This window comes from Larus michahellis, chromosome 23, assembly GCF_964199755.1.
Source record: "Larus michahellis chromosome 23, bLarMic1.1, whole genome shotgun sequence".
In the NCBI taxonomy this organism is placed as follows: domain Eukaryota; kingdom Metazoa; phylum Chordata; class Aves; order Charadriiformes; family Laridae; genus Larus; species Larus michahellis.
This window is the reverse complement of record NC_133918.1, coordinates 3,847,574-3,869,933: the sequence shown is the minus strand read 5'-3', so window position 1 is coordinate 3,869,933 and position 22,360 is coordinate 3,847,574. Positions and strand designations below refer to the sequence as shown.

The following is a 22,360-nucleotide window of genomic DNA, read 5'->3' as shown; positions in this document are numbered from 1 at the left end:
GGCGGTGGCAGCGCAGGGGGCTGAGCCCGCGTCCCCCTCAGGGCTCTGCTCCCCCCTGCGTTCAGCAGCCTCCTTGTGCGAGTGGAAAGGCTGCGGGGAGGGAAGAGCTTTTCCCGTGCTCTCAGCCCAGGTCTTTTGCAGCCACCCGGATTCACCCACGTTTGGGCCGTGGGATATTGAATTTCCTCCGCTGGCCACGCTCTGGTGGGCTGAGCAACGGGGCCGGCGCTGGTGACGTCCATCTCTCACCCTCGGCCTGGGGAAGGCTCCGTTCCTGGTCGGAGGTGGCTCCGGAGCTCAGCCCGGCGGTGCTGCCCTGGAGCTGGCTCTGCCGGAGGGAGGTTGGGGTCTCGGCCCATCCTGCTCCACGGGACGAGGGCTCCTCACCTTCCTCCTCCTCCTCCTACGCGCTGCGGGCCTGCGGCGTGGCTGGCTCTTGCCTGCGGAGGAGGGAGGGGAAGGGTTACCCTGGCCCCACGCCTTGCTGCGTTTAAGATGCAGCTGGAAGAGAAAAAGCCGACTTTTATTTTTCTCCGTCATCTTTTATTTACATGGTTTTAAAAAACATGGCGTTGCTGGAGGCTCTGCCAGCAAAAGGGCTGCGGTGTGTCCCGGTTCCGCGGGAGCCTCATCTCACCTTCACCCCCCGCCTTCCCCAAAACAACCCCCTCAGCTGAGGCTGCTGCTTTTAAACCCCCGCCATCGGTGGCGTCAGGAGGGTGATGAGGAAGAGATGAAGGCTCTGGAACCAGGGAAGGGACTCCCAGCTCCATCCTGCCATCCCAAGGGCTTTTTCCTTTTTTGTCCCTCGTCTATTTGCTCCTGCTCCAGCCAAGGGAGCGGGTGCTGGTCTCTCCTGCCCGGCTGAGCCCCCCCGGTCCCGTGTCACCTCTCTTCCCGGGGCTCCTCGGTGACCGACGGGGCGGGCAGTGCCCGGCTGCTCTTTGCCGTGCCCAGCGCGGCCACCAGCTCGCTCTTCCTCGCCAAGGCTGCCCGCAGCTGGTCCCGCATCTCCTGGATCTTCTCCTCCAGCTGCCGCAGCTCGCTCTCCCCGGCCGCCCTCTCCGGGGGCTGCAGCGCCCGCCCGTTCCCGGGGTGTCGCAGGGACCCCACCTCCTCGGGGGGGGTTTTGTCCAGCTGGAAGCGCACCCTCCGTGCCTCCTTCCGCAGGGCGCCCCAGGGAGGCCCCGCTGCCGGCGCCCGCCTGGGCTGGAGGTCGCACCTTTGTGGGGAGGGGGAGAAGGGCTGGGCTGGGGGCTGGGAGAGCCCTCCATGGCCCACGGGGAGGAGGAGGAGGAGGAGGAAGAGAGCGGGGCAGGCACCCAGCCCCGGCCGTACCTCTGCTCCAAGCTCAGCCGCCGGCCGCTCTGCTCCTCCGTGCCCGTGTTCAGAGCCCGGTGGATTTTCTGGGGGTTGGGGGGGGGGACACGCACGTATTTTTAAGCGGGTAGAACGTACTTTTTAAAAAGGTGAAATGTATTTTAGAAGGCAGAATCTCTCCTTAAATAAGAACAAGGAGCCGTAAAGAGGTGAAAGGCCCTGTGAAACCAGAGGCTGGGTATAAACAATAAATGCCTTGCTAACGAAAATACCCTCGAATAAGAGGAGGAGGCGTGAAGAACAGCCCGGTGGGACAGCACACGGCGGGGGCGGGGGGTGAGCACACGGGCGATGGGCTGGGGGGTAACGGGGGGGTGATGACGGTCCAGGCCCTTGCGCGAGGGGAGGGGGAGCAGCGGCGCTGGGTGGGGGGGTGTCTTTGGGGGCGGGGGTTGGGGGGGGGGGGAGATGCTGGGTGAGCCCGGTCCCACCTGGCTGGTGTGCAGCCAGTAGTTGAATTTCTTCTTGCGCTTGATGCGGGGCAGGACGAGGCGGTAGAAGACGTGCTCCCCCAGCGAGGTGAGCAGGGAGCCGCTGAGCCCGATGCAGAGCAGCACGAAGAGCCCCGAGAAGTGGTAGATGCCCATCTGCAGGGTCTGCGGGGAGAGGGAGGAGCGGGTTGGGGCGGGGGGGTGTTGGCCGGGCTGGAAGGGGGGGGTGTCAGCCGCCCCCCCCACCCCGAGCCGAGGTCTCGGCCGCCCGCACCTCCGTGACGGCGAAGACGCGTTTGCCGCAGGGCACCATCTTGTACCACTTGTCGTGCAGGAGGTCGATGAAACCGGCCGACTTGTAGCGGCTGATGAACTCGGAGATGTTGGAGGTCAGCGGCGAGTTCTGGGGGAGGCCGATGCCGTAACCTGGTCCCGGTGGTGATGGCGGGGCAGGGGGGGGCGCGCACGGAGGGAGAGAGAGAGAGAGAGAGCGTGGCACCACTGGGGCTGGGGGTGGCGCAGGAGTGGGCACCCTCCCCATCCTGCATGGCCGTGGTGGGGCACGGCCCCATCCCAGCACACACACGCGTGTGCACACACACTCACACACAACACACAGGCACACACAGAGCGCACCCCCCCCCACCCCCCACCCCCCCCAACCTTCAATGGCGAAGGGTTTGCCCACGGTGAGGAGTTTGCAGTCGGAGTCGATGGAGACCTCGTAGTCCAGCAGCGACTTGTCCATGATGAAGGCGTTGAGCTTGGGGGGCTCCGTCCTGCACCAAGGTTGGCGGGGTGGGGGGGGGGGGGGAGACCCTCAGGGAGGGGCTGCTCATCCCCCCACCCCTTCCCGGGGTCGCTCCCCCACCCTGACACCCCTCCCTGGGGTGGGGGTGCACAAGCTGCAGGGATGGGGTGAAAGGATGGGGCTCCCCCCGCCTCCCCCCAAGCTATGCTCCCCCCCCCCGCCCTCACTTGAGCATGGTGACGCCGGCGGGGGTGGTGGGGACGTTGTAGCGCCGCATGTACTCGTGCATCTCGGGGAAGCTCTTCTTGATGTACTCCTCGGCGCTGCTCTCCCACACCGTGCCGAAGCGGAAGCCCTGCGAGGGGTGATGCAGCTGGAAGGAGGCACCAGAGCATCAGTCCCGGCGGGAACGGCCCCCCGGGGACACGGCCCCAGGTCCCCCCCCAGCACACACACACACACACACACACACACACACACACACACACACACACAGCCCCAGTGGTGGTGGGGGCAGCCCATGGGGATGCAGCAGCTCTTGTGGGGTGTCCAGCAAAGAGCCCCCCCCCACCACCACCACCACCACCAAAGGCAGCCTCAGCGCGCCCACAGCCCACTTCTCCCCACCCTGGAGCTGAGGCCAGGGTTAAACACCGGGGAGCGGGGGGACACAAAGGTTCCTGGGGGTCTGGAAAGAGCCCCACAGCCTCAGGGCCGGGGGGGGCACGCTGCAGGGCTGGGGAGACCTTTCATGCTCAGCTGGGAAGGGCAGAGACATCCCCCCGTCCCGCCCCCGTCCCCTTCCCTGGACTTCAGCCCCATCAGAAGCAGCCCAGATGCTCTCCTACCTTTGGGTCGTGGATGCCCGAGAGCTCCTCGAAGGTTTTGTCCCCCACCATGACGGCCGCGAGGTTGGCCGTGTAGCTGGAGAGCACCAGGAGGCAGAAGATGGCCCAGAGGTTCATGAGGAAGCGGCCAGTGCAGCACTTGGGGGTCTTGCTGGACACGGTGCGCCCAAAGAGGATGGCGTAGCAGAGGTTGAGGGCTGAAGAGTAGGAGAAGATCTTCATGCGGTTGCGGCCGTGGGGGGTCATGCCGTAAGGGCTCTTCCACTCGTAGAGGGTGAGGAAGAGTGCCGTCATGTGCAGGGCCACGAAGATGCCCACCCACATGGTCCAGTGCAAGGGCCACATGAAGGCCCCGATGGGCGACGCCGTGTCCTTCGTCCTCACCAGGATGCCCAGGCTGGTGGAGAAGAAGGGGCTGGTGAAGTCAATGACTTTGCTCCGCGCCGAGTTGATGCTGAAGGAGGTGACGGCCATGTGGGCCGTGCCGCTGAGCAGGTCCCCCACCAGCCCCGTCCAGCGCCCGTTCTTCCACGCCCCGTATTTCCCATCGCCCACGATGTAGAGCTCAAAGTCAAAGGGCATGTCCTCGGCCAGCTTCTCCAGCAGGTCGATGCAGTACCCGTAGCAGCACTTCTTGTACGCCCGCGGCACCGAGCCGTTCTCGGCACCGAGCTCCTCGAAGAGGGCGTCCAGCACGGCCGAGTCGTTGGTGCCAGGGTCCAGGCAGAGCTGCCCAGCCGGGCAGCTCCCGTCCTCGTCCACCTCCCTGGTGAAGACGAAGGGATGCTCCACCAGCGTCACCACCCGCAGCTTCACGCGGGGACCCTCGCCGGGGCTGGCGCGCTGGCGGTGGCTCTGCCACGCGCCCTCCTCCAGCTCCAGGTTGCCGCGCTGCCAGGTGCCCACCGTCACCCAGGTGGGCTCCCCCCGCGAGTCCCGCCGCAGGCTCCAGACGCGGAACTGCTGCTCCGGACGCACCAGCGTCGCGTTCTCCACCCGTATGGTCCCCGTCCGGCCGTGGAAGGACGTGTTGGCCATGAACCTGGCGGGAGGGTGGGTGTCACAGCTCCGGTGTCACCGGCTCCGGGACCGAGGGACGGGGCGCCGGGAGCAGGAGGTGCCGACTCGGGTAAAGACAAGGGCAGGGAGGAGCAGCAGGATCCGGCCCCGCTGCCCTGCAGCTCGCTGCGCTGGCAGGGCCAAGCGTTATTAATATTTATAGAGCCACCGTGCTCGGGCAGATCTGAAGTGACACGTCCGTCCCCCCGCCTTGTGCAGCCGGCACAAAGCGTGTCTGGTGGGGGGTGGGCAGCAGGGACTGGGAAGTGGGGGGCTGAGCCCCACGGCGGGGGCTGCACACGCCAAGGACCGCGCTGGGCTCTGAGCCCTGGGGTCCCCCCCCCTCTGCCCTCACCCCATCCTGGAGCTGGGGCACAGACAGACACACACCCCCCCGTGCACCCCGATACGACGGAGCCGGGGTGGGGGAAAGGGGCACCCGCAGCACCCTCCTTACCGGGAGAGGAAGAGCCCCGAGGACTCGCTGCCCGCCCGGCGCCTGTCGTTGCAGTTCACCATCGTCTGCAGCAGAGCCAGGTCGGGGCGGACGCGGGCGGCGCTGGCGATGGCCCGGGACACCAGCTCCACCGCGTCCTGGACAAAGAGCTCCAGCGGCGGCCGGCTGACCTCCCCGTAGGCCAGCAGCCCCAGGGGCAGCCCCTCGGTCTGCAGCTCGCCGGCGCTGAGCGGGGAGCCCAGCATCCAGTGAAACTCCTGCGGGGCCAGCCCCGACTCCTCCACCGCCTGGAAGATGAGCCGAGCGCGCCGCAGGTCGCAGCCGAGCACCAGCACGGGGCTGGAGAGGGTCCTGAAGCGCTCGCCGTGCTGCTGGAGGTGGCTGGTGGCCCCAGGCTCGTCCAAGTAGCCGAGGTCCAGGATGGTGCGGAGGAAGAGTTGGGAGCGTCGGGCCCAGAGGCCGAGGAAGCCGGCGACGTCCCAGGGGTGGCAGAGCACCAGGTTGGTCTCCTGCCAGTCGTTGGCCTGCAGGACGCTCGCCAGCACGTCCACCAGCGTCTCCAGCGAGCTCTGCCGCTCCATGTGGAAGTGGAAAGGGCTCTGCCGACACACAGGGGTTGTGGCTGTCCCCCTGCACCGCTCCTGCCCGTGGGAAGAGCCCGCAGGCAGCAGCAGGCAGGGGCCCTCCCACCCCAGAGCCACCCTCTGCTCCCTGCCTGCTCCCTGCCCACTCCCTGCCTGCTCCCAGCCCTCTCCCAGCCGGGGGAGACGGTTCCCCAAACCCAGCACCCACCCGCAAGCCCAGGGACCAGAGGGAGAGCCCAGGGAGGAGACCCCCGCAGGACCCCCGGCTGGGAGGGCGAGAGGGTTCATGACCACCCGGGCAGGGGGTCGTGCGTCCCCCTGCCCACAAGGGTCTCACGCTGCCAGCCGGGTGCTGCCCCAGCTCCCGCAGCCGGCGCGGCATGGCACGGCACGGCACGGCACGGCACGCTCCAAGGACATGCCGCTCGCCAGGCAGCGGATGAGCAGGCATGGAGGGCAGCGCAGCCTGAGGGCGTCCGCCGCCTGCCTGGGCGTCCCCAGGGACAGGCTGGGGGACAGGGGACAGTGTGGTCCTGCCGCATGCCGGGAGAGGGGTCACCTCCACACGGGCACAGCCCGGGGTCAGCGTGCGCGTGGAGGGGCCCAAACGCGGCATGGCCCCCTGTGGAGGTGGTCTGTCCCCAGAAGGGACCGGCCGAGGGACAGGAGAGGGACAAATCCACCCCAAGGACACAGGGCTGGGACAAGTCTCAGCTCGGCAGGGTTTGGGCTGGGAAATGTGGCACCGGGCGGCACAGGGTGGCACAGGGGACTGCGGGGATCCAGCGCTGGGGCACGGCCCCGGAGCCCTTCTGGGGCTGGATTGGGGTCAGGACTGGGGCTGGAGGGTGTGGGGCAGCCGGAGGAGCCAGGGAAGTTCCCTTGGAGTGGGAACCGGGATGGGGCTGGGATAGAGCCAGGCGGGGGGGGCAGGAGAGAGATGAGATGGGGGCTGGGATGGAGCTGGGATGGAGCCAGGACAGAGCTGGGATGGAAGCTGGGACAGAGCCAGGATGGGGATGGAACGGGGACCAGGAGGGGGCTGGATGGAGCTGCGATGGGGACCAGGATGGAGCCAGGATGAGGCCCGGGATGAGGCTGGGACAGACCCAGGATGGGGATCAGGATAGAGCCGGGCTGGAGGTGGGATGGGGCTGAGATGGGAGCCGGGATGGAGCCGGGAGGGTGATGGGATGCAGCGAGGGTGAGGGGCTGGAACAGGGCCAGGATTGGAGCCGGGATGGGGATCGGGATAGGAGTCGGGATGGAGATCGGGATGGAGACGGGACCGAGCCGGGAGAGGGACCGGGAGGGTTCCCGCGGGACAGAGCCGGGATGAGGATCGGGGTAGGAGCGGGGATGGAGCCGGGACCGGAGCAAGGACGGAGGAGGGATGGAGGCGGCAGGGACGGAGCGCTGCGTCCCGGCGGCCCCGGTCCCCGCAGCCGCGTCCGAGCGTCCGGGTGCGGGTGCGGGTCTTACCTGCGCTCGGAAGGGCAGCGGCCCGCGGGTGTCGAGGAGGCTGAGGAAGGGGATCTGGAGGGCGGCGGCGAGGAAATCCAGCTGCAGCAGCTCCCGGCGGGAGCGGGGCAGCGCCAGGACGGCGGCCACCCCCCGCACCACCAGCGCCCCGCAAAGCCACCGCGCCAGCGAGCCCGGGTCCCGCGCCGCCGGGGCGCCCGCCACCACCTCCAGGCTGAGGTTGTAGGGCAGCGCCGCCCCCCCGGAGCCGGGATCCCCCCCCTCCCCGGGGCCGGTCCCGGCGGCTCTGGCCAGCGCGGCGCGGAGCCGGGCGCGGGCGGGGGGGGCGGGCGGCAGCAGGGCCCCGAGGCGCACGGCGGGGCCGGTGCGGGCCAGGACGCGGCAGGGCTGCGGGTGCCCCCCCGCCGCCCCCAGCGCCGCCGCCGTCAGCAGCCAGAGCGCCCGCAGCCCCGCCATGCGCCCCGCCACCGGCCCCGCCGCTCTGCGCCCCGACGGGGCGGGCCGGGGGCGGGGGCGGCTCCGGGCGGGCGGAGGCGGCTCCGGGCGGGTGGGCAGCGCCCCCCGGTGCGGTCCCCGCCCGGCTCCGCAGCCCCGTGTGCGGGATGGGACCGGCGGGGTCCCGGCCGGCAGCGCCCGCCGCGTCCCCGGGAGGGTCCGGGGCGGCCCCCGCAGCCCCCGGGGGGGTTGTCGCGCCGGGCAGGGTCCCCGCAGCGCCGGGCAGGCCCGCAGCCCCCCCGCACCCCGCAGCAGAGCGTGACCCCCCCCCCCCCCCACCCGCCCGGTGCTGCCGTGCGGGGGCTGCGGCCGTGGGGTCCCCCGGGAAGGAGCGCGATGTAGCCCCGCACAGGGACCCCAGCGCCTCCCGGGGGGGGCCCGGCTGCCTTTGGACCACCGGGACCTTCCTCCTCCTCTTCCTCCTCCTCCGGCCGGGCGCTCACGGGCGGCGATGCCGGCGCTCCCCGCCACCCCCCGGGCTGGGAGAAGCCTCTCGGGGCGGTGCCGAGCCAGGCTCGGAGCCGTAAACTATGTCCCCCCCGCCCGGTAAAAAGGCCCCCAGCGGATCCCTCCATCCCTCGCAGAGATGCAGCCTCAAAATCGGGGGGGGGTCCTGGGTCATTGCGGGGGGAAGGGGTGAAGGGCCTCAGCTCCTGGGCCGCAGCTGGACCCACAGCAGCTTTGCAGCCCCCTCCGCAGGGCGGGGGGAAGTGGGGCCAAACACCCACCCACCCCCCCCCCCCCAGCAGGGAAACTGAGGCACGGTGTGGCACGGGGCGCTTTGGCACCAGGAGCGCCAACACCGGCTGCCGGGGAGACAGGGAGCCTTGGATAAATTAATAAGAAAAAGAAAGCGAGCAACAGAGCCAAATAGCAGCTGGCAAAAAGTATTGATCACCAGGCAAATTTAATGAGTCATAGCTAATGAGTTCCCCTTGCGGAGATGGGCCCGGAGGGGAGAGGCCGTCAGAGCAAATCCCACCCACCAGGGCACTGGGAGCCCCATGTTGGGGGTGCCGGTCCCCCAGGGATAACTGTGGAGCAGCACCTGAGCAGGAGCTGGGGGGGAGGCGGGGGTAACAGGCTCTTGGCATGAAGTAGCCCCCCCCAAACCCCAGCCCCTCCCCAGGACTCGCAGGGCAGCCCCATCCTCCCTCCTGCCCCGACACGAACCCCACTGGGGGGCACTGGGAAAGAGCATGGGATGACTGGGAAGGGAGGGCTGAGTCCTGGGCTTGGTGGGGTGCAGGCTGTCGGCCCCACTGGGGGCGGGGGGGGACACACTTTGGGGCTCTCGCTGCCAGGGGACACACTCCCGCCGCAGCCCCCGCTGGGGGCTGACCCTCTCCGCCCCCCCCCAGCAGCGGCTTCACGTTGATGCAAAGGGGCAGGAGGAAGGTGGGGAGCGGGAGGAGAGAAACGGCGCTTATTAAGCTAAAAGCATTATCTAAGCGAGCTGGCAGCAGCGGGGTCTGCACGGCTGCCCGCGTTATTAAAGTGCACTTTACATCAACTGCGCTTACTTCTGGTGTATTGGGCAGGGCGGTGCGGTGGGTGCGCGCGGGGACGGCCACGGTCCCCGAATCCTGGGGATCCCCCTCCATCCGGCGGGAGGCAAAACCTCCTGGGGACAGGGAGGGGACCCCCGGGGTAAAGACGACGGAGCAGCGCAGTTCCCCTCGGAGAGAAATCGCTTCCCCGCAGGTGGAAGCGCAGAATCGCTTCCCCGCCAGGGTTACCGAGATCCGTGGCCAGCAGCAGGGTGTTAAAGAAAAACCTCAGGCACCTTTCACTATAAAAAACAAATCTTTTATGTAAAAAATAAACCTAAACAAAACCCACAACCCCCGCTGCCGTGCTCGTGACGATACAAAAAGGCCGATTCCCCAGAACACCGTGAAAACAAAGTAGCTGGATCCAAATATATATAAATTGTCAACTTAACGAGATTGGAAATAGCACCTTGCTGGCCCCCCCCCTGCCACCCCCCCACCCCGAAGGAGTCAGCCCTGCGCCCCGAAACCACCACCTGCACTCTGAGCCCAGGGACACCCCCACAGCCCCCTGCCCTCCCGCCCGCCGGACCAGGAGGGCGGATGGGGCGGTGCGGGGATCCCCTCTTCAGGCTTGGCACCCCAGGGACCCCCCGCCTGTCCCCAGGCAGCACCTTGGCTGCCCCTGGCCCCCCTCCCCTGGCCCCGGGAGCAGGAGCTGCTCGGCCCCCGCTGTCAGGACAGCGGAACAAGCCCAGAGCGGGATCCTGGCTGTGAGGGATCCCGGCAATAGCGAGCAGCGTTTCCCAGGGCAGGATGGGCGGAAAGGGGGTCTCCGAAATCCAATCTCAAGCCAGTATTAAGAGAAAAAACACTTTTCTGTCTGCACTGCAGGGTCAAGTAACAAAAAGAAACAAAAAAAAAGGGCCCGGGGGAGAGACGGGGAAAGAGCAGGAGCTGCGTCCTGAGCCCCTCCCTGGGAGTCGGCACCGCTCCTCCCACAGCCGGTCGCTCCGATCTGCCCCCGCCGGCACCGAGCAGCGAATCGGGGTGAAAACGGTCCCTGTGTTGTCCCGCACGCAGCAGCCCTGCGGCCCCCCGCGCTTGTCTCAGTCCCGTGTCACCGAGCGGGCGTCAGACCGAGCAGGCAAACGCTGCGGCGTCGGGCGAGGCCGCGGGCCAGGCGTGCTGCACCGCTGCGTGCGCAGGTGCCCGAGGGCTGGTTCTTCCCCAGGAGCTGGGCAGGGAGAGGCCGAGGGGTGCGAGGGCGGGGGGTGCCTCTTCATTTGGCTGGTTTGGTGATGATGCGAGCGGAGAAGTCGAAGAGGTTCTTGTTGATTTTCCGGAGGGTGCTCACCTCCTCTTCCAGTTCGCTCACCTGGATCGTCAGATGCTCCTGGTCTCCCATCAGGTTCTGCGACAGAAAAACACAACGGAAAAGCGTCAGGCGCCCGGGTCTCACCGCTGGCGACTGGAGGCTGGTGCTCCCCTCGACAGCAGCAAGTCCCAAACCCTTTCGTCCTCTCCCTCTTCCATCTCCTACTCAAACATCAGCCCCTCCTGCCTACACCATCAGCAAATTCTGGGGCTCATTTCTCCCCATCCCCAACTTGCACAGGGCCCCAAGAACCGGTTCAACTGAAGAGAGGACCCCCCCAAGGGGTCTGCACCAGAAGGACGCGATTGAGAGCGGCTCTCACCTTTTCCCGTGTCGAGTACATCTGCGCGTACATCTTCTCAGCCTTCTCCAGGTAGCTCTCCTCAGAGTCCTGCAGGGACAGACAGGAGACATTGACACAAGACCCGGCTCCTCTCCCAGCACCCCCGGGCAGGGTTCCTCATGGCAGTAGGCGAAGAAACGCCCCTGTCCCCCTGCCCCAGCCCTGCGGGCCAAAGCAGTGACCGAGCGGACTCCAGCGTGTTCTCCCTCCGGAGCCTGGCTGGAGCTGCAGCCCCTTTCTGAAATGGAAGGCCAGTGTGCAGGGCTGGGCAGGGACAGGGGTCCCGGAACAGCCCCCTGGAGACTGCCTTGGGCAGGGGTCTGCCGGGCTCCTCTCCCAGCACGGACACAGCCCGTTGCCTGGGTTGGAGGATGCGCTGGGCTCACCACCTCCGTCTGCTCTCCCGGCATCATGCTGGAGCAGAGGAGCCCGATCGGCTGCGGGACTGACATTCCTGAAGCAGCACCCGAGCCGTCCCCTCTGCCAAGCAGCAGCAAACAGCCTCTCCTGGACCGGCTGCCACCTCCCCTACACGGAGCTCATCCATCAGCCGTGGCAGGACTGTCACTTGCCCAGGGACAGTTGCTGACAGAGGAGAGAAGCTCTGGGACCGCCAGCAGAGAGGCCAGGGGATGGACCGGCACAGCACGCAGCGAGCCGGTGACCACTGACGGTGCAGGATACCCCCCCTGCCTGGGGATGGCCACGCTGGGGCCAAGGGACAGCAGAGCCAGCCCAAGCCGCAGCACAAGGCTGGGAGGACAAATGACTGCACCAGGCAGGATGGCGAGGGGAGCAGGAGGGAGGAGGAACGGGCTGGAGAAGGGCTTTCGTGGAGGCGGAACAGCCTCCGGCAGAAAGAGGGAAAGATGCTGCGTGGGGGGTCTTGAAAGGCAGGAATTGGGGCTGGGCAGAGTCCTGGTGGCTCCTCTCCCCGGGCCAAGAGCAGCCCAGACACAACCAAAAGCACGGGAAGATCCTGCCTGCTCCCTGCCTGCAAGGCTCCCACCACAACTCAGTTAATTGGGCAATTCCACTGCTTTAAAAAACAGCACTTGGGGGAAGATCAGAACAGGCCGTGCGTGGAGCTGCTGCCCATCAGCAGTGGAGCGGGCACCGCCGCTGCTCTGGCTGGAGGAGAAGTTTTGCACCCTCCGGCACGGACCCCCCCTAGCCGACCTCTGTCTCCCCCTCCCCAGCAGCCCGCTTGTCCCCGGTACCTGCTGGTGGAGCCCGAGGCGCAGCGTCACTCCCTCGCTCCCCTGCTCGTCGTTGCTCTCGGTGCCGTGGAGGTGTTTGCTGAATTTGGGGAGAGGAACGCTGGGTTTCCCGTCCGGGTTGAACATGTTGGCTGGGGCCAGCACTATGAAGGCGTTTGTCACCGGACCTGGGATAGGACAAGAGGAGGGGACGGGTCAGACACCCCCTTCCAGTGGGGTTGTCTCTTGCCCGGCACCTCGGGGAGCCCTGAGAAGAGAGAGAACCCCGAGCGCAGGGACCTGCCAGGACTCCTGCCTTCCTCCCAGCCCCGGGGGGAGGCAGAGCCCCCTTCCCCGTCCTTGGCAGTGGGGAGCGGGGCCGCAGCTCCGCACCCCGGGCCCGGCAGGCAGCTCAGGGAGGAGCAGGGCAGCCCGGCCGTCCTCCGCAGAGCCAGCCATCCATCAGCGGCTGCCGCTTTCGCAGCTGTCTCCTGCAATGATCTATCACACACTCTCGTTTGGCAGAGCTAATGAGCGCTTTAATTACTGCATTTACCCACACAGGCTGCTGCTTTCTGTCAGCAGCCCCCTCCGCCTCCCCTTCCCAACTCGTGCTCGCTGCCGAACTCCCACCGCTGCCCCCCACGCCCCAAACCTCTCCTCGTCAGACACAGACACAACCCCCCCCCCCCAACCCCCTGAAGCCCCCCGCTCTGCCCGCAGCACACCTCCGGCAGCCAGCGGGCTGCTGCACGAGCAGAGCGGCTCAGTCACTGCTAATAAATCCCTGACCATCCATCTTCCCCCGGCCGAACTCGACAGCGCAGAGGGAAAGGTTAAAAGGATCCAGATGCACCTGAGCGGAGGCGGCGCCCGCCCAGCGTCCCCACCGAAGGCAGCGGGGAAGGGTGCAGCGGGAGGGAGGGAGGGGGTCTGGAGGGGCACAGAGCTGCCCGAGGCGCTCGGTCTCTGCAGAGGAGATGGACAAAAGCACCTCTGAAGCAGATGAAGGCTCCCTTGCCATCATCTCCCCGTCCAGCTATACCACAGCCTGTGCCCAAGCCTGACCCTCCCAGGATCCAAGCCTGGATCCCAGCGGCAAACCAAAGGCTCTGCCGAATGCTCGGTCCAGAAGCTGCCCTGCCAGCAGTCCCCGGCTGGCCCTGAAGCCGCTCTTTGCCAACGCTTTGCTGTAACAAACCATTTACTTTGGCTCCCTCCCTAAAGACAAGACATTCGCTGCTTCTTATGAAAGTATCCATTAGTGAGATTACCGCTGCTGGTTCACTGGCAATTCCAGGAGCAATCGGAAAGGAAGGGACAAGAAAGACAGCGAAGAGAAAACGTGACAAACCACCCCACAGATCCCCAAACCTGGTCACCGTCCAGGCGCTCTCAGGCCCCAGTGCAGATGCAAGCCCCATCCAAGCCCACCTTGTCACGACGGTTGGGGCACCAGTCGGTGGGTGACACTCTGCCAGCGTGGGCAGAGGGACCGGACTCAACTGGGGGAGAATAAATAATCCGGCTTCCAACACTGGCAGCTGCCGGCAGGACGGATCAACTGGAGCATCCCCAGGGTGGCCTTGCATGAATGAGCCCTCGGGGACGGTCTGTGCCACACGGTGTTTGCAGAGAAAAGGACGGAGCTTGTGTGACAGGACAGGAACCGAGGCCTGGAGGGATGCTGGGGCAGTGCTGGCAGGGAACCTGGGAGCGTTGCCCCTGTCCCAGAAGTCCCCTGCTCCCCTCAGCGCGGTGCCACAGCACAGTCACAGCTCATTACCTGACCGCAGCAGCCCAATTTCTCCAAGTCCATCCGCCTGCCCATGCCCTGCCCCCCCTGCCTGCCCACTGCTGCCAAGGACAAGCAAACCTTGCTGGAAAAGCCCCCTGCGCCTGTCCTGCCTGCACAGCTACGCTCCTCTCGAGCCCTGAGCCATGCTCCAACCCCTCCGATTTATTTGCAGCACCATCACGTGGGGAGGGCAGTGGTTTCTGCCCTGCGAGCAGAGGGACCTCGCTTTCCCGAGCACGCCAGGCCGGAGGTTGCTGTCATGTCAGCCGTGGCAGAAAAGCCTGTGTCATCTCTGCCTTGGGAAGGGAAAGGCTCAGGCAACGCGCTGGAGGGGCGAGCAGGGCAGCAGCAGGGAACAGACCTTGCTGGGAGGCTCACGTCACTGCTCGGAGAGGTGGCGAGAAAGGCCAAGGGGAGACAGTGACCCACTGGAAACCAGTGCTGCAGGGAACCCGCTGCCCCACTAAGAGGGTGGCAGGGCTGCCCAAGAGGGACAGAAGAGCTGCAGAGCCCCCGACGCAGGCAGGCTGCCGGGACCCTCCACCCTACGCTCCCTATGGTGCGGCTCTCCCTGGATGGCAGCTCCTGATCCGGCTCCCACCCTGCTCCCGGGCTCAGATGAAGCACACGGCAGCAGCAGGGGGGTACTGGTGCCAGGGCTGCCGGGGAAGCCAAATCCCTGCCTGCAGGAAGAAGCGAGCCAACGGAGGCTGCAGAAAGCACCCAAACCTCGTGGCCCCAGCACCCAGTGGCATGGTCAGCCTGGTCCTGCCCCTCACTTGTGTCCATCTGCACTCCCCTGCAGCCTCAAGGAGGGTTTTAATGCCTGGCTCGCAGCAAAAGCTTGCCCTCCCCTCCTCTGATGACTCACACAGCTCAGATTTTGTCTGCTGTCACCCCTCTCGTGCTAGTGGGGCAAGGCTGGAAGGGCGCTGCAGTAGGTCCCCATTAAAAACGGTCCTTGGCAGCAAAAGGAAAGGAGGAAAGGGTCTGCAGGCAGCCTGGCTTTCAGCGGCCGCCCTGGGGCAGCAGCTTGCCCAGCTATGTCCAGAGCCAGCGTCACAGAGGAACAGGCTCTGACTGTCACCACCGTCACCTTCTGGGAGGGTTTAGGCAGCCCCACCAGCGAGAGCGGTGTTAAGAGACCGATAATAGAAGAAATCCACTGTTAGCAACAGCTCAAATGCAACAGGAGGGCTAAATCGTCCACCGCTCTGAGGCACTTAATTGCTGATCTGAGCCTGTAAAGGTTTGTTTGCACGGTTTATCGGAGCCATTAGACTGAAATCCCAGACAACTGCTTATATCGAATTCACTTCAGGCCTAATGAGCTCACAGGTGCTTGTCGCTGGGGTCACAGAGACAGTCTCTCCTCCAGACACATCCTCCCGCACCCACAGCCTCCCCAGGCCTTGGGGTGCATGTGGGGCAACCGCTCCGTTTGGAAAACAAGGGGGAAGATCCTGGATGTCCTCAGTGACAGGGTGAAATCTATGACTCACTCGCTGACAGTGCACAGGGAGATTGTTAACAGACATGGGCAAGGTCAAAAAAAATCACTCCAGACAGCAAAGGCGTCCCTCCAATGCCTCTGCCCTTCCTGGAGGTGTGAAGCAAGTCACAGAGAAATGCCTGGAGTGTCCAGGGCGGCATCAGAGCATCTTAAGTGAGACAGCAGCAGCCATTGGCAGCTGAGGAGGAAAGGATCCCGGAGATAAGAGCGTGCCTACCTTTGTGATTCATCGTCTTCAGGCACTGCTTGCTCTGGATGTCCCACAGCCGGACTGTTTCGTCGTGTGACCCGGAAAGCAGGAGGCTGCCATCCGTGGAGACAGACAGACACGTCACCTGGTTCCTGGAACGGGGAAGAGAAGAGGAAGTTTAAACTCAGGATGACCCGAGGACTGGCAGAAACTGGTGAGGTGGGTAGACAGTGGCGATGAAGCGTTTGGCAGGTATGTCTGGTCCCTCACCTGTGCCCTTTGAAGACCTTCCCGTTCTCCCGCTCTGTCTGGAAGGTCCGGTCTCTCTGGACTGGCTGCAGAAATGCAGGAAGGAAGGGAGAGAGCAGTTTAAATTCAGGCAGATAGAAGCAAGCAGGTTCATCACTGTGTCTGGAGGGGGCAGAGGAGATACAGGGGACCCCAGGCCCTCCCATGCTCTGGCAGGTCACACCAGTCACGTAGGCGGGGAGGTGACAGTGGCTCAGGGTGCCACGTCAGGAGCAGACAGAACAGATCTGCAGCCCCAGGCACTCACCCAGGCACAGAGGTCAACCTGGAAGATGGATCCGTCCATGCCGCCGCAGAACATGTGATACTCGGAGAGGTCAAGAGTCACAGCCATGATCCCCACATCGAAGAGGACGGAAAGCAGGAGCTCCCCAGATGAGATTTCCCAGAGCTGGAGAGAGAGGATACAGGAGAATTAGGGGCTTAAATGTTAATGACGGGATTGGAAGAACACGCTGCTGCTTATCTGCACCTGCCCAGGGGCAAGCTGGCAGCATCCTGCGGATGGGGAAACCGAGTCCAAGGTATAACCACAGCAGAACCCAGGATCAGCCTCTTCGTGACCATGAGACAGGTCTCCCAGGCAGCTCCAAAACGTGCCTCAACCCCCTTGGTGTGCCGTCTTTCCCCCCAGGAGAGACCCCTCTCTGCAGGGCAGGAGGAGCGGGCAGTGGGTTCCAGCCTGCTCTGCTCCCTGCCCTTGGAGACTAGAGGACATCAGTGAGGGAAATCAGAGGAGCTGACCCCAACATTCCGCAGAAGAGGGACTGCAAAGCATGCAGAGGCCCAGCCCGAGGGCAGGTGCAGAGAAACTGCTGGTGTTTGGAGAGGCAAAGCCCATTAGTGGGTCTGGCAGCTCTGAGTCATCACAGAGACAGCCAAGAAATTCAGCTACTGCAACCCTCACGGACAGCCCTGCTGCAGCCCAGCAGAAACTCTGCTTTAACCCTCTGGGGCCCGCGCACCTTTGGGATTCTTGTTGGGTGGGACGGAGCCGAGCCTTACCTTGGCTGTCTGGTCAAGGGAGGCTGTGGCGGCTCGTGCCAAGGGCCCTCCAAAGCCACAGCACAAGTCCGTGATGGGGAGGCTGTGTCGGGACCAGACGTGGCGAGGGTCAGGGATCTGGGAGGGCTCTGCCTGCAGCACGCTGTAGGGGAGAACGGAGAGACGGGTTGGCAACCAAGCCCCACACAGCTCACTCAGCCCTGCTGGGGTGGGGGAAAGAATCAGACGAGTAAAAGTGAGAAAACTTGCAGATTGAGATAAAGGCAACTTAAAAGGTAGAGCAAAAGCTGCACACGAAAGGAAAGCAAAATAAGGAATTCATTCCCTGCTCCTCATCAGCAGGCAGGTGTCCAGACATCTCCAGGAAAGCCAGGCTCCATCATGTGTTATTTGGGAAGACAAACACCATCACTCTGAACATCCCCCCGCTTCCTCCTTCTTCCCCCAGCTTTATGATGTCATATGGCATCGAATGTCCCTTTGATCAGTTGGGGTCAGCTGTCCCAGCTGTGTCCCCTCCCAACTCCTTGTGCCCCCCCAACCTGCTCACTGGCAGGACGGGGTAAGGAGCAGAAACTGCCTAAGCTTGTAAATTTGACGCTGCGTAAGCACTGCTCAGGAGTAACTAAAACATCCCTCTATTACCAACACCGTTTGCAGCACAAATCCCTCGCGCAGCCCCACGCCAGCTCCTGTGAAGAAAATTATCTCTACCCCAGCCCAAACCAGCCCAGCACGGCAGGTCGGCGAGAGCAGCGCTGGGGGTGCTGGAGCAGAGCGGCTGTGAGGAGAGCTGGCCAAGGCTCTGCTTCCCCCGGGACGGCTCTCCGGGCTGCAGGGACCAAGCAGGACACAGGAGCCGTCAGCAGCCACAGCACATGCGATACCGAGGACAAGGGCCCCTGCTGAGCTCCCCGTCTCAGAGTGGATGGAGACCTCAGCTGCCATTAGCAGGGAAAGGGCAAAATCCACTCTGTGTCAAGCAGGGAAAAGAAGTCAGAGGCATATGCCACAGCTTGGGGAACTCAGACAAAGCTCTCTGGCAGCGAGGATAACAGTGGAAGAGCTGCCTAAGGAGGGCACAGACTCATCATCACCAGCAGGCTTTACAAACAGCTTAGACACACGGGCTTAGGCAGAGCTGATTCCGCCTCCGGGAAGTGGTGGCTGATCTCTCGTTCTAATATTCCTCGCCCAGATGCTCCCTGTCCCTGGTACGAGTGGGTCGAGACCTCCCCACGGGCCGCTGTTACCTGTAAAGGTTCCACACCAGGACCAGACAGTCCTTCGCCCCCGAGAGAAAGTGGCTGCTGTCGTCAGTAAAGCAGAGGCATGTGAGGTCCTGGTAGTGTCGGTTCAGGATGGCCAGGAGGTTCCCGTTGGAGACCTAGAGCAAGGGAAAGGGCAGGAGAGTATTAAGAAAGGAGCATGGTGATGACCCAGAACAACGCAGCACCCTGCCCTCAACGGTTGTGGGTTAACTCTGGAACCTAACGATGCCAGTGCCGTTTCTCTGGTCAAGACACCAGCGTGCAGTAAAGATTTCCTGTTTGCTATTAATAATACTTTTGACAACCTCTCACAACACCTAACGAGATGGCTGCGGGGGTTACGAAAGCCGCAGGAGGCTGCGTGCCACCCCAGGGGTTGCTGGGCACTTCAGCACGGCCGCATGGTCTCAGGCCAACGGAGGCTTTAGGGTGGACAAGGAGTTCCCCAAACCCAGAGCTTTTCTTGTTAAAAGGCAACACTGCAGCCAGGGAGGGAACTAAGGAGGCAGCGAGGGAGCCCCCTACAAAAGAACAGAATCGACCCCCTCTCGTTGTCCTGATTGCACCTAAAAATAAAACCAGACCGCAATTCAGTGGAGAACAAGTGGCTTCACAGAGAAGGCACAAAACTCGGGCTCTTGGGCCCATTTCCGGCTCGCTGGTGGTTTCCACGCAGCCTCTCCAAGGTGCCTGTTCCCTCTGCCAGCAGGACAGTGCCATCGCCTGCTCCAGGCAGACGCTGGGAAGCGTTTGCACAGCAAGGCTCGCTGGGGGCAGGCAGACAGGGCCACGTTGTGCAGGTGAAGCAGAGCAGGGAGCAGCTCAGAGCATCACGAGTGGGTAACTCCCGCTGGCTGCAGCCTCAGCCCAGCACCCCCTGGGCGGGCTTTTTCTCCAACACTGCCACAAGCATATTTTTGAAAGAAAAACCTGACGAATTAAGGCAGAGCCGCCCATATAACAAGGCTCAGAAACATCCCCCAGCACCGAGAGCTTTCCGGGTTAGGCATCTCGGTGTTTAATCCCGGGGCTCAGAACAAGCTTGTTCTTTTATTTGCTTGGTGAAGTGCTTAGAATGTAGCATAATCCCCACGTAAACACGCTACTAATTAAAAATAGAAGGGCGATGACCAGAGCACAGGACTCTCCGCAGACACCCAGATCACAAGTCACGTACAAATATTAGGTTAAACGTGGAAGAAGCGCTGAAGGAAAACTAGGTGCTGTGTTTCTGCTTTCAGGGGCAACATTTGACCCCTGAGGCATCCGTAGCGGCTTGGGAAGAGAAGGAAAGAACTGCCCTAAGCCTCACCCAGCACCTCCCACCACAACTCCACCACATGCTCAGTATATAAAGCTGGGAAGGAGGAGGAAGAGGAGACATTCAGAGTGGTGGCGTTTGTCTTCCCAAGTCACCCCTACACATGATGGAGCCTGGCTTTCCTGGAGATGGCTGAACACCCGCCTGCCCATGGGGAGCAGGGAATGAATTGTTTTGCTTTGCTGGTGTGCACAGCTTTTGCTCTACCTGTTAAACCGTCTTTATCTCAATCCACGAGTTTTCTCACTTTTCCGATTCTCTCCCCCATCCCACCGGGTGGGAGTGACCGAGCGGCTGCGTGGGGTTTAGTTGGCGGCTGGGTTAAACCACGACAGTAGCCCAGACCGCACCAGGACAGCCGTAACGTACATGACCCAGCAAAGCCTTTGCCCCATGGCGGAGCCCAGATAACGTGGATTTACTGACACCTGACGGGACGGGGGCACTCAGTAACCGTACAGGATGCAAATCTCTACATCCCCACTCCCTGCGCCAGCCCCCTTACCTCCCACAGGTAGATGCTCTCAGCGACCCCAGCCAAGATGTAGAGCCCGTTGGGAGAAGCCGTCAGGCAGGTCACCGGCCCAGGGCATATGATCTTCTGCTGGAGCTGGTCCTGGGGACAGAAAGAACACAGTGACCCTTCAGTACGGGCTGGAGTACGGGCGGGAGAGAAAAACAAGACCCTGGTTCAGTTGAGACTGGCCCACGGGAGAAGAGGCAGCTCAGGCAGCATCTGACACGCTGCGGCTGCCCGTGTTTTAGCCACGTCCTCAACTGCATCAGCACTGCCGCGGTTTGGAGGTTCAATGCCGAAGAGGAAGATGATGGAGGAGCACAGCCCATGTGTGTAAATCACGTTGAATTCCTCTGCATTTTGCCAGTTTTGTTGCAGTTGGTTCGCGTTTAGCCCTGCAGGGAAAAGGTAATTTGTCCTCCACCCTCCTCCAAGCACAGAGCTCCAGCCACATGCAGCAGGAGGGGCACCGAAAGGCAAGGGAGCCGGATACAGTTACGCTCCACAGCTGGGGAATCCCGGAGATTCAGCAGACAACAGGCTCAGAAGATTACAACAAAATAACATTGATAAAAAATAATTAAAAAAAAAAAAAAAAAAAGACGATGCGAGCCCACAGCCTGGGAGAACAAGCAGCAGGTCTGAGAGCAGCTCCTTGCAGCCTGGGGGGAACTGGGGAAAAACAGACCCTGAGCTGCAGCGGCAAAGTGGTTGCGTGTGCCGAAACCCATGGGCTGCTGCCGCTCTCCGCAGCAACGCTGAGGGGAACAACGGGGAACGGGGCGATCGCGGCTCTATTTGCCGCTCCCCTGCCCTGGTGGAAGCACAAGCGGGACACAGGTAGCAGGAGGAGGAAGAAACATGGCTGTGTAGGGACGGGTGAGGTTTGTCCGGCTGCATTTCAGCTCCCATTTGTGGCTGAAAGGCGCAGAGAGAGGATCGAGGCGACAGGAGGCTCCCGGCGAAGCGGGCCCAGTGGTGGGGCACCCGCATCCCCCCGGGCTCTGCCTTGATGGGGACGGTCGCCTTCCCGGGCAGCCCTGGGAGCCATGAGGCTCCTTCCCAGCCTCGGGAAGGGGAGATGCAGGAGGGGTCCCGGCCTGGGCACGGCTGGGGGGTCACTGGCCCGGAGATGTGCCCAACACTGGATTCCTCCCATGGAAAACCCCCTCCTGGGGGTTCCTGTGCGATCGGCCAGGACCCCTGGGAAGGGAGTCGGGCCTCATGGGATCCATGGCCCTGCACAGGGGCAAGGTGGGGAGGGGGCCACAGGTGGGTCCCCCCAGAGAAGGGGGACACGGAGGCGTCACTGGGGGGGGGTCTCTGCGGAAAGACGGGTAGTCGAGCATCTGCCTGTGGTGATGGGGGTCGTTATGGAGGGAGGGGGTCTAGGAGTCTGGCCGTGGAGATGGGTGAGCTGTAGAGAGAGAGGGGCCCCGGGGGGGGGGGCCGGCCATAGGGACGGGGGGTCTGTATGGATAGAGGGAGCCTGGGGGGCGGGGGGGCGGCCATAGGGACGGGGGGTCTGTATGGATAGAGGGAGCCTGGGGGGCGGGGGGGCGGCCATAGGGACGGGGGGTCTGTATGGATAGAGGGAGCCTGGGGGGCGGGGGGGCGGCCATAGGGACGGGGGGTCTGTATGGATGAAGTGAGCCTGGCGGGGTCCGGCCATAGAGATGGGGGGGTCTGTATGGATAGGGGAACCCTGGGGGGGGTCCGGCCATAGAGACGGGGGGTCTCTACGTGGATAGCAGCCCCCACCACAGAAACTGGGGTTCTCCAGGGAGGGGGCCGTGGCGCATCCCCACAGGGACGAGGGGGTCCCTCCGCGGGGCCCGGGGCCGCCCCCCGAGCCGAGGCCTCCCGGGCCCGCCCGCCGCGCCGGTACCTTCCTCTGGAGCTCCCAGACGTTGATGTAGCTCTTGCCGAGCTGGGCCCCCAGCAGGTGCTCGCCGCCCAGCAGCGCCAGCCCGCGCGGGCCGCTGTTACCGCCGCGGTAGCCGGGCAGGGCCGAGCCCGAGTGCAGCTCCCAGACGGAGCAGTTGCAGAGCGGCCCGGCGGCGTCCGACACCAGCGCCACCTCCATGGGCGCCGCCATCTTCGCGGTCCGCCAGGGCCAGAGAGAGCGCGGCGGCCGCCTAGAGCGCCGGCCAACCAAGAGCGGCGCAGACGGGGCCGCGCGCCTGCGCGGGGCGGGAGCTGCCGCGGCGGCCGCACGCGGCAGGAAGCTCAGCAGGGCCCGCCCCGGCCCGGCCCGGGATGGGGGACGGCAGGCGGTGCTGGGGCCGTGTGCGCCCCGTGGGCACCCCGTGGACACCCCGTAGGCACCCCGGGGCACCCTATAGTTCTATAGGCACCCCATGGACACCCCACAGGTCTATGGGCAACCCCTGGACACCCCATAGTGATGCTGGGGCACCCTATAGTCCTATAGGGACCCCATAGGGAAGCCGGGGCATCCCATAGTCCTATAAGCACTCCATAGGGACCCCATAGGGAACCCAAAGCACCCTATAGTCCTATAAGCACTCCATAG

The 22,360-nt window shown here is 64.0% G+C and overlaps 2 protein-coding genes across 2 annotated transcripts; both read right to left on the bottom strand.

Annotated features, from left to right (window-relative positions):
• Window positions 1–885: 885 nt before the first annotated feature.
• On the bottom strand, window positions 886–7,448 carry GRIN3B (glutamate ionotropic receptor NMDA type subunit 3B). Its single transcript, XM_074566183.1, has 9 exons — window positions 6,993–7,448; window positions 4,927–5,525; window positions 3,411–4,452; window positions 2,790–2,935; window positions 2,475–2,590; window positions 2,086–2,237; window positions 1,812–1,976; window positions 1,339–1,406; window positions 886–1,222 (listed from the first exon to the last, which is right to left on the bottom strand). Exons 1-9 carry the CDS (start codon window positions 7,446–7,448, stop codon window positions 886–888), a joined length of 3,081 nt encoding a protein of 1,026 aa, XP_074422284.1.
• A 1,832-nt stretch (window positions 7,449–9,280) lies between these two features.
• Window positions 9,281–21,942, bottom strand: WDR18 (WD repeat domain 18). The gene is made up of 10 exons (XM_074565509.1): window positions 21,713–21,942; window positions 19,813–19,923; window positions 17,969–18,102; window positions 16,716–16,857; window positions 15,958–16,101; window positions 15,672–15,736; window positions 15,429–15,553; window positions 11,922–12,088; window positions 10,681–10,749; window positions 9,281–10,394 (listed from the first exon to the last, which is right to left on the bottom strand). The coding sequence occupies exons 1-10, from the start codon at window positions 21,920–21,922 to the stop codon at window positions 10,263–10,265; spliced, it is 1,299 nt and encodes a 432-aa protein (XP_074421610.1). The 5' UTR covers window positions 21,923–21,942; the 3' UTR covers window positions 9,281–10,262.
• Between the last annotated feature and the right edge of the window lie 418 nt (window positions 21,943–22,360).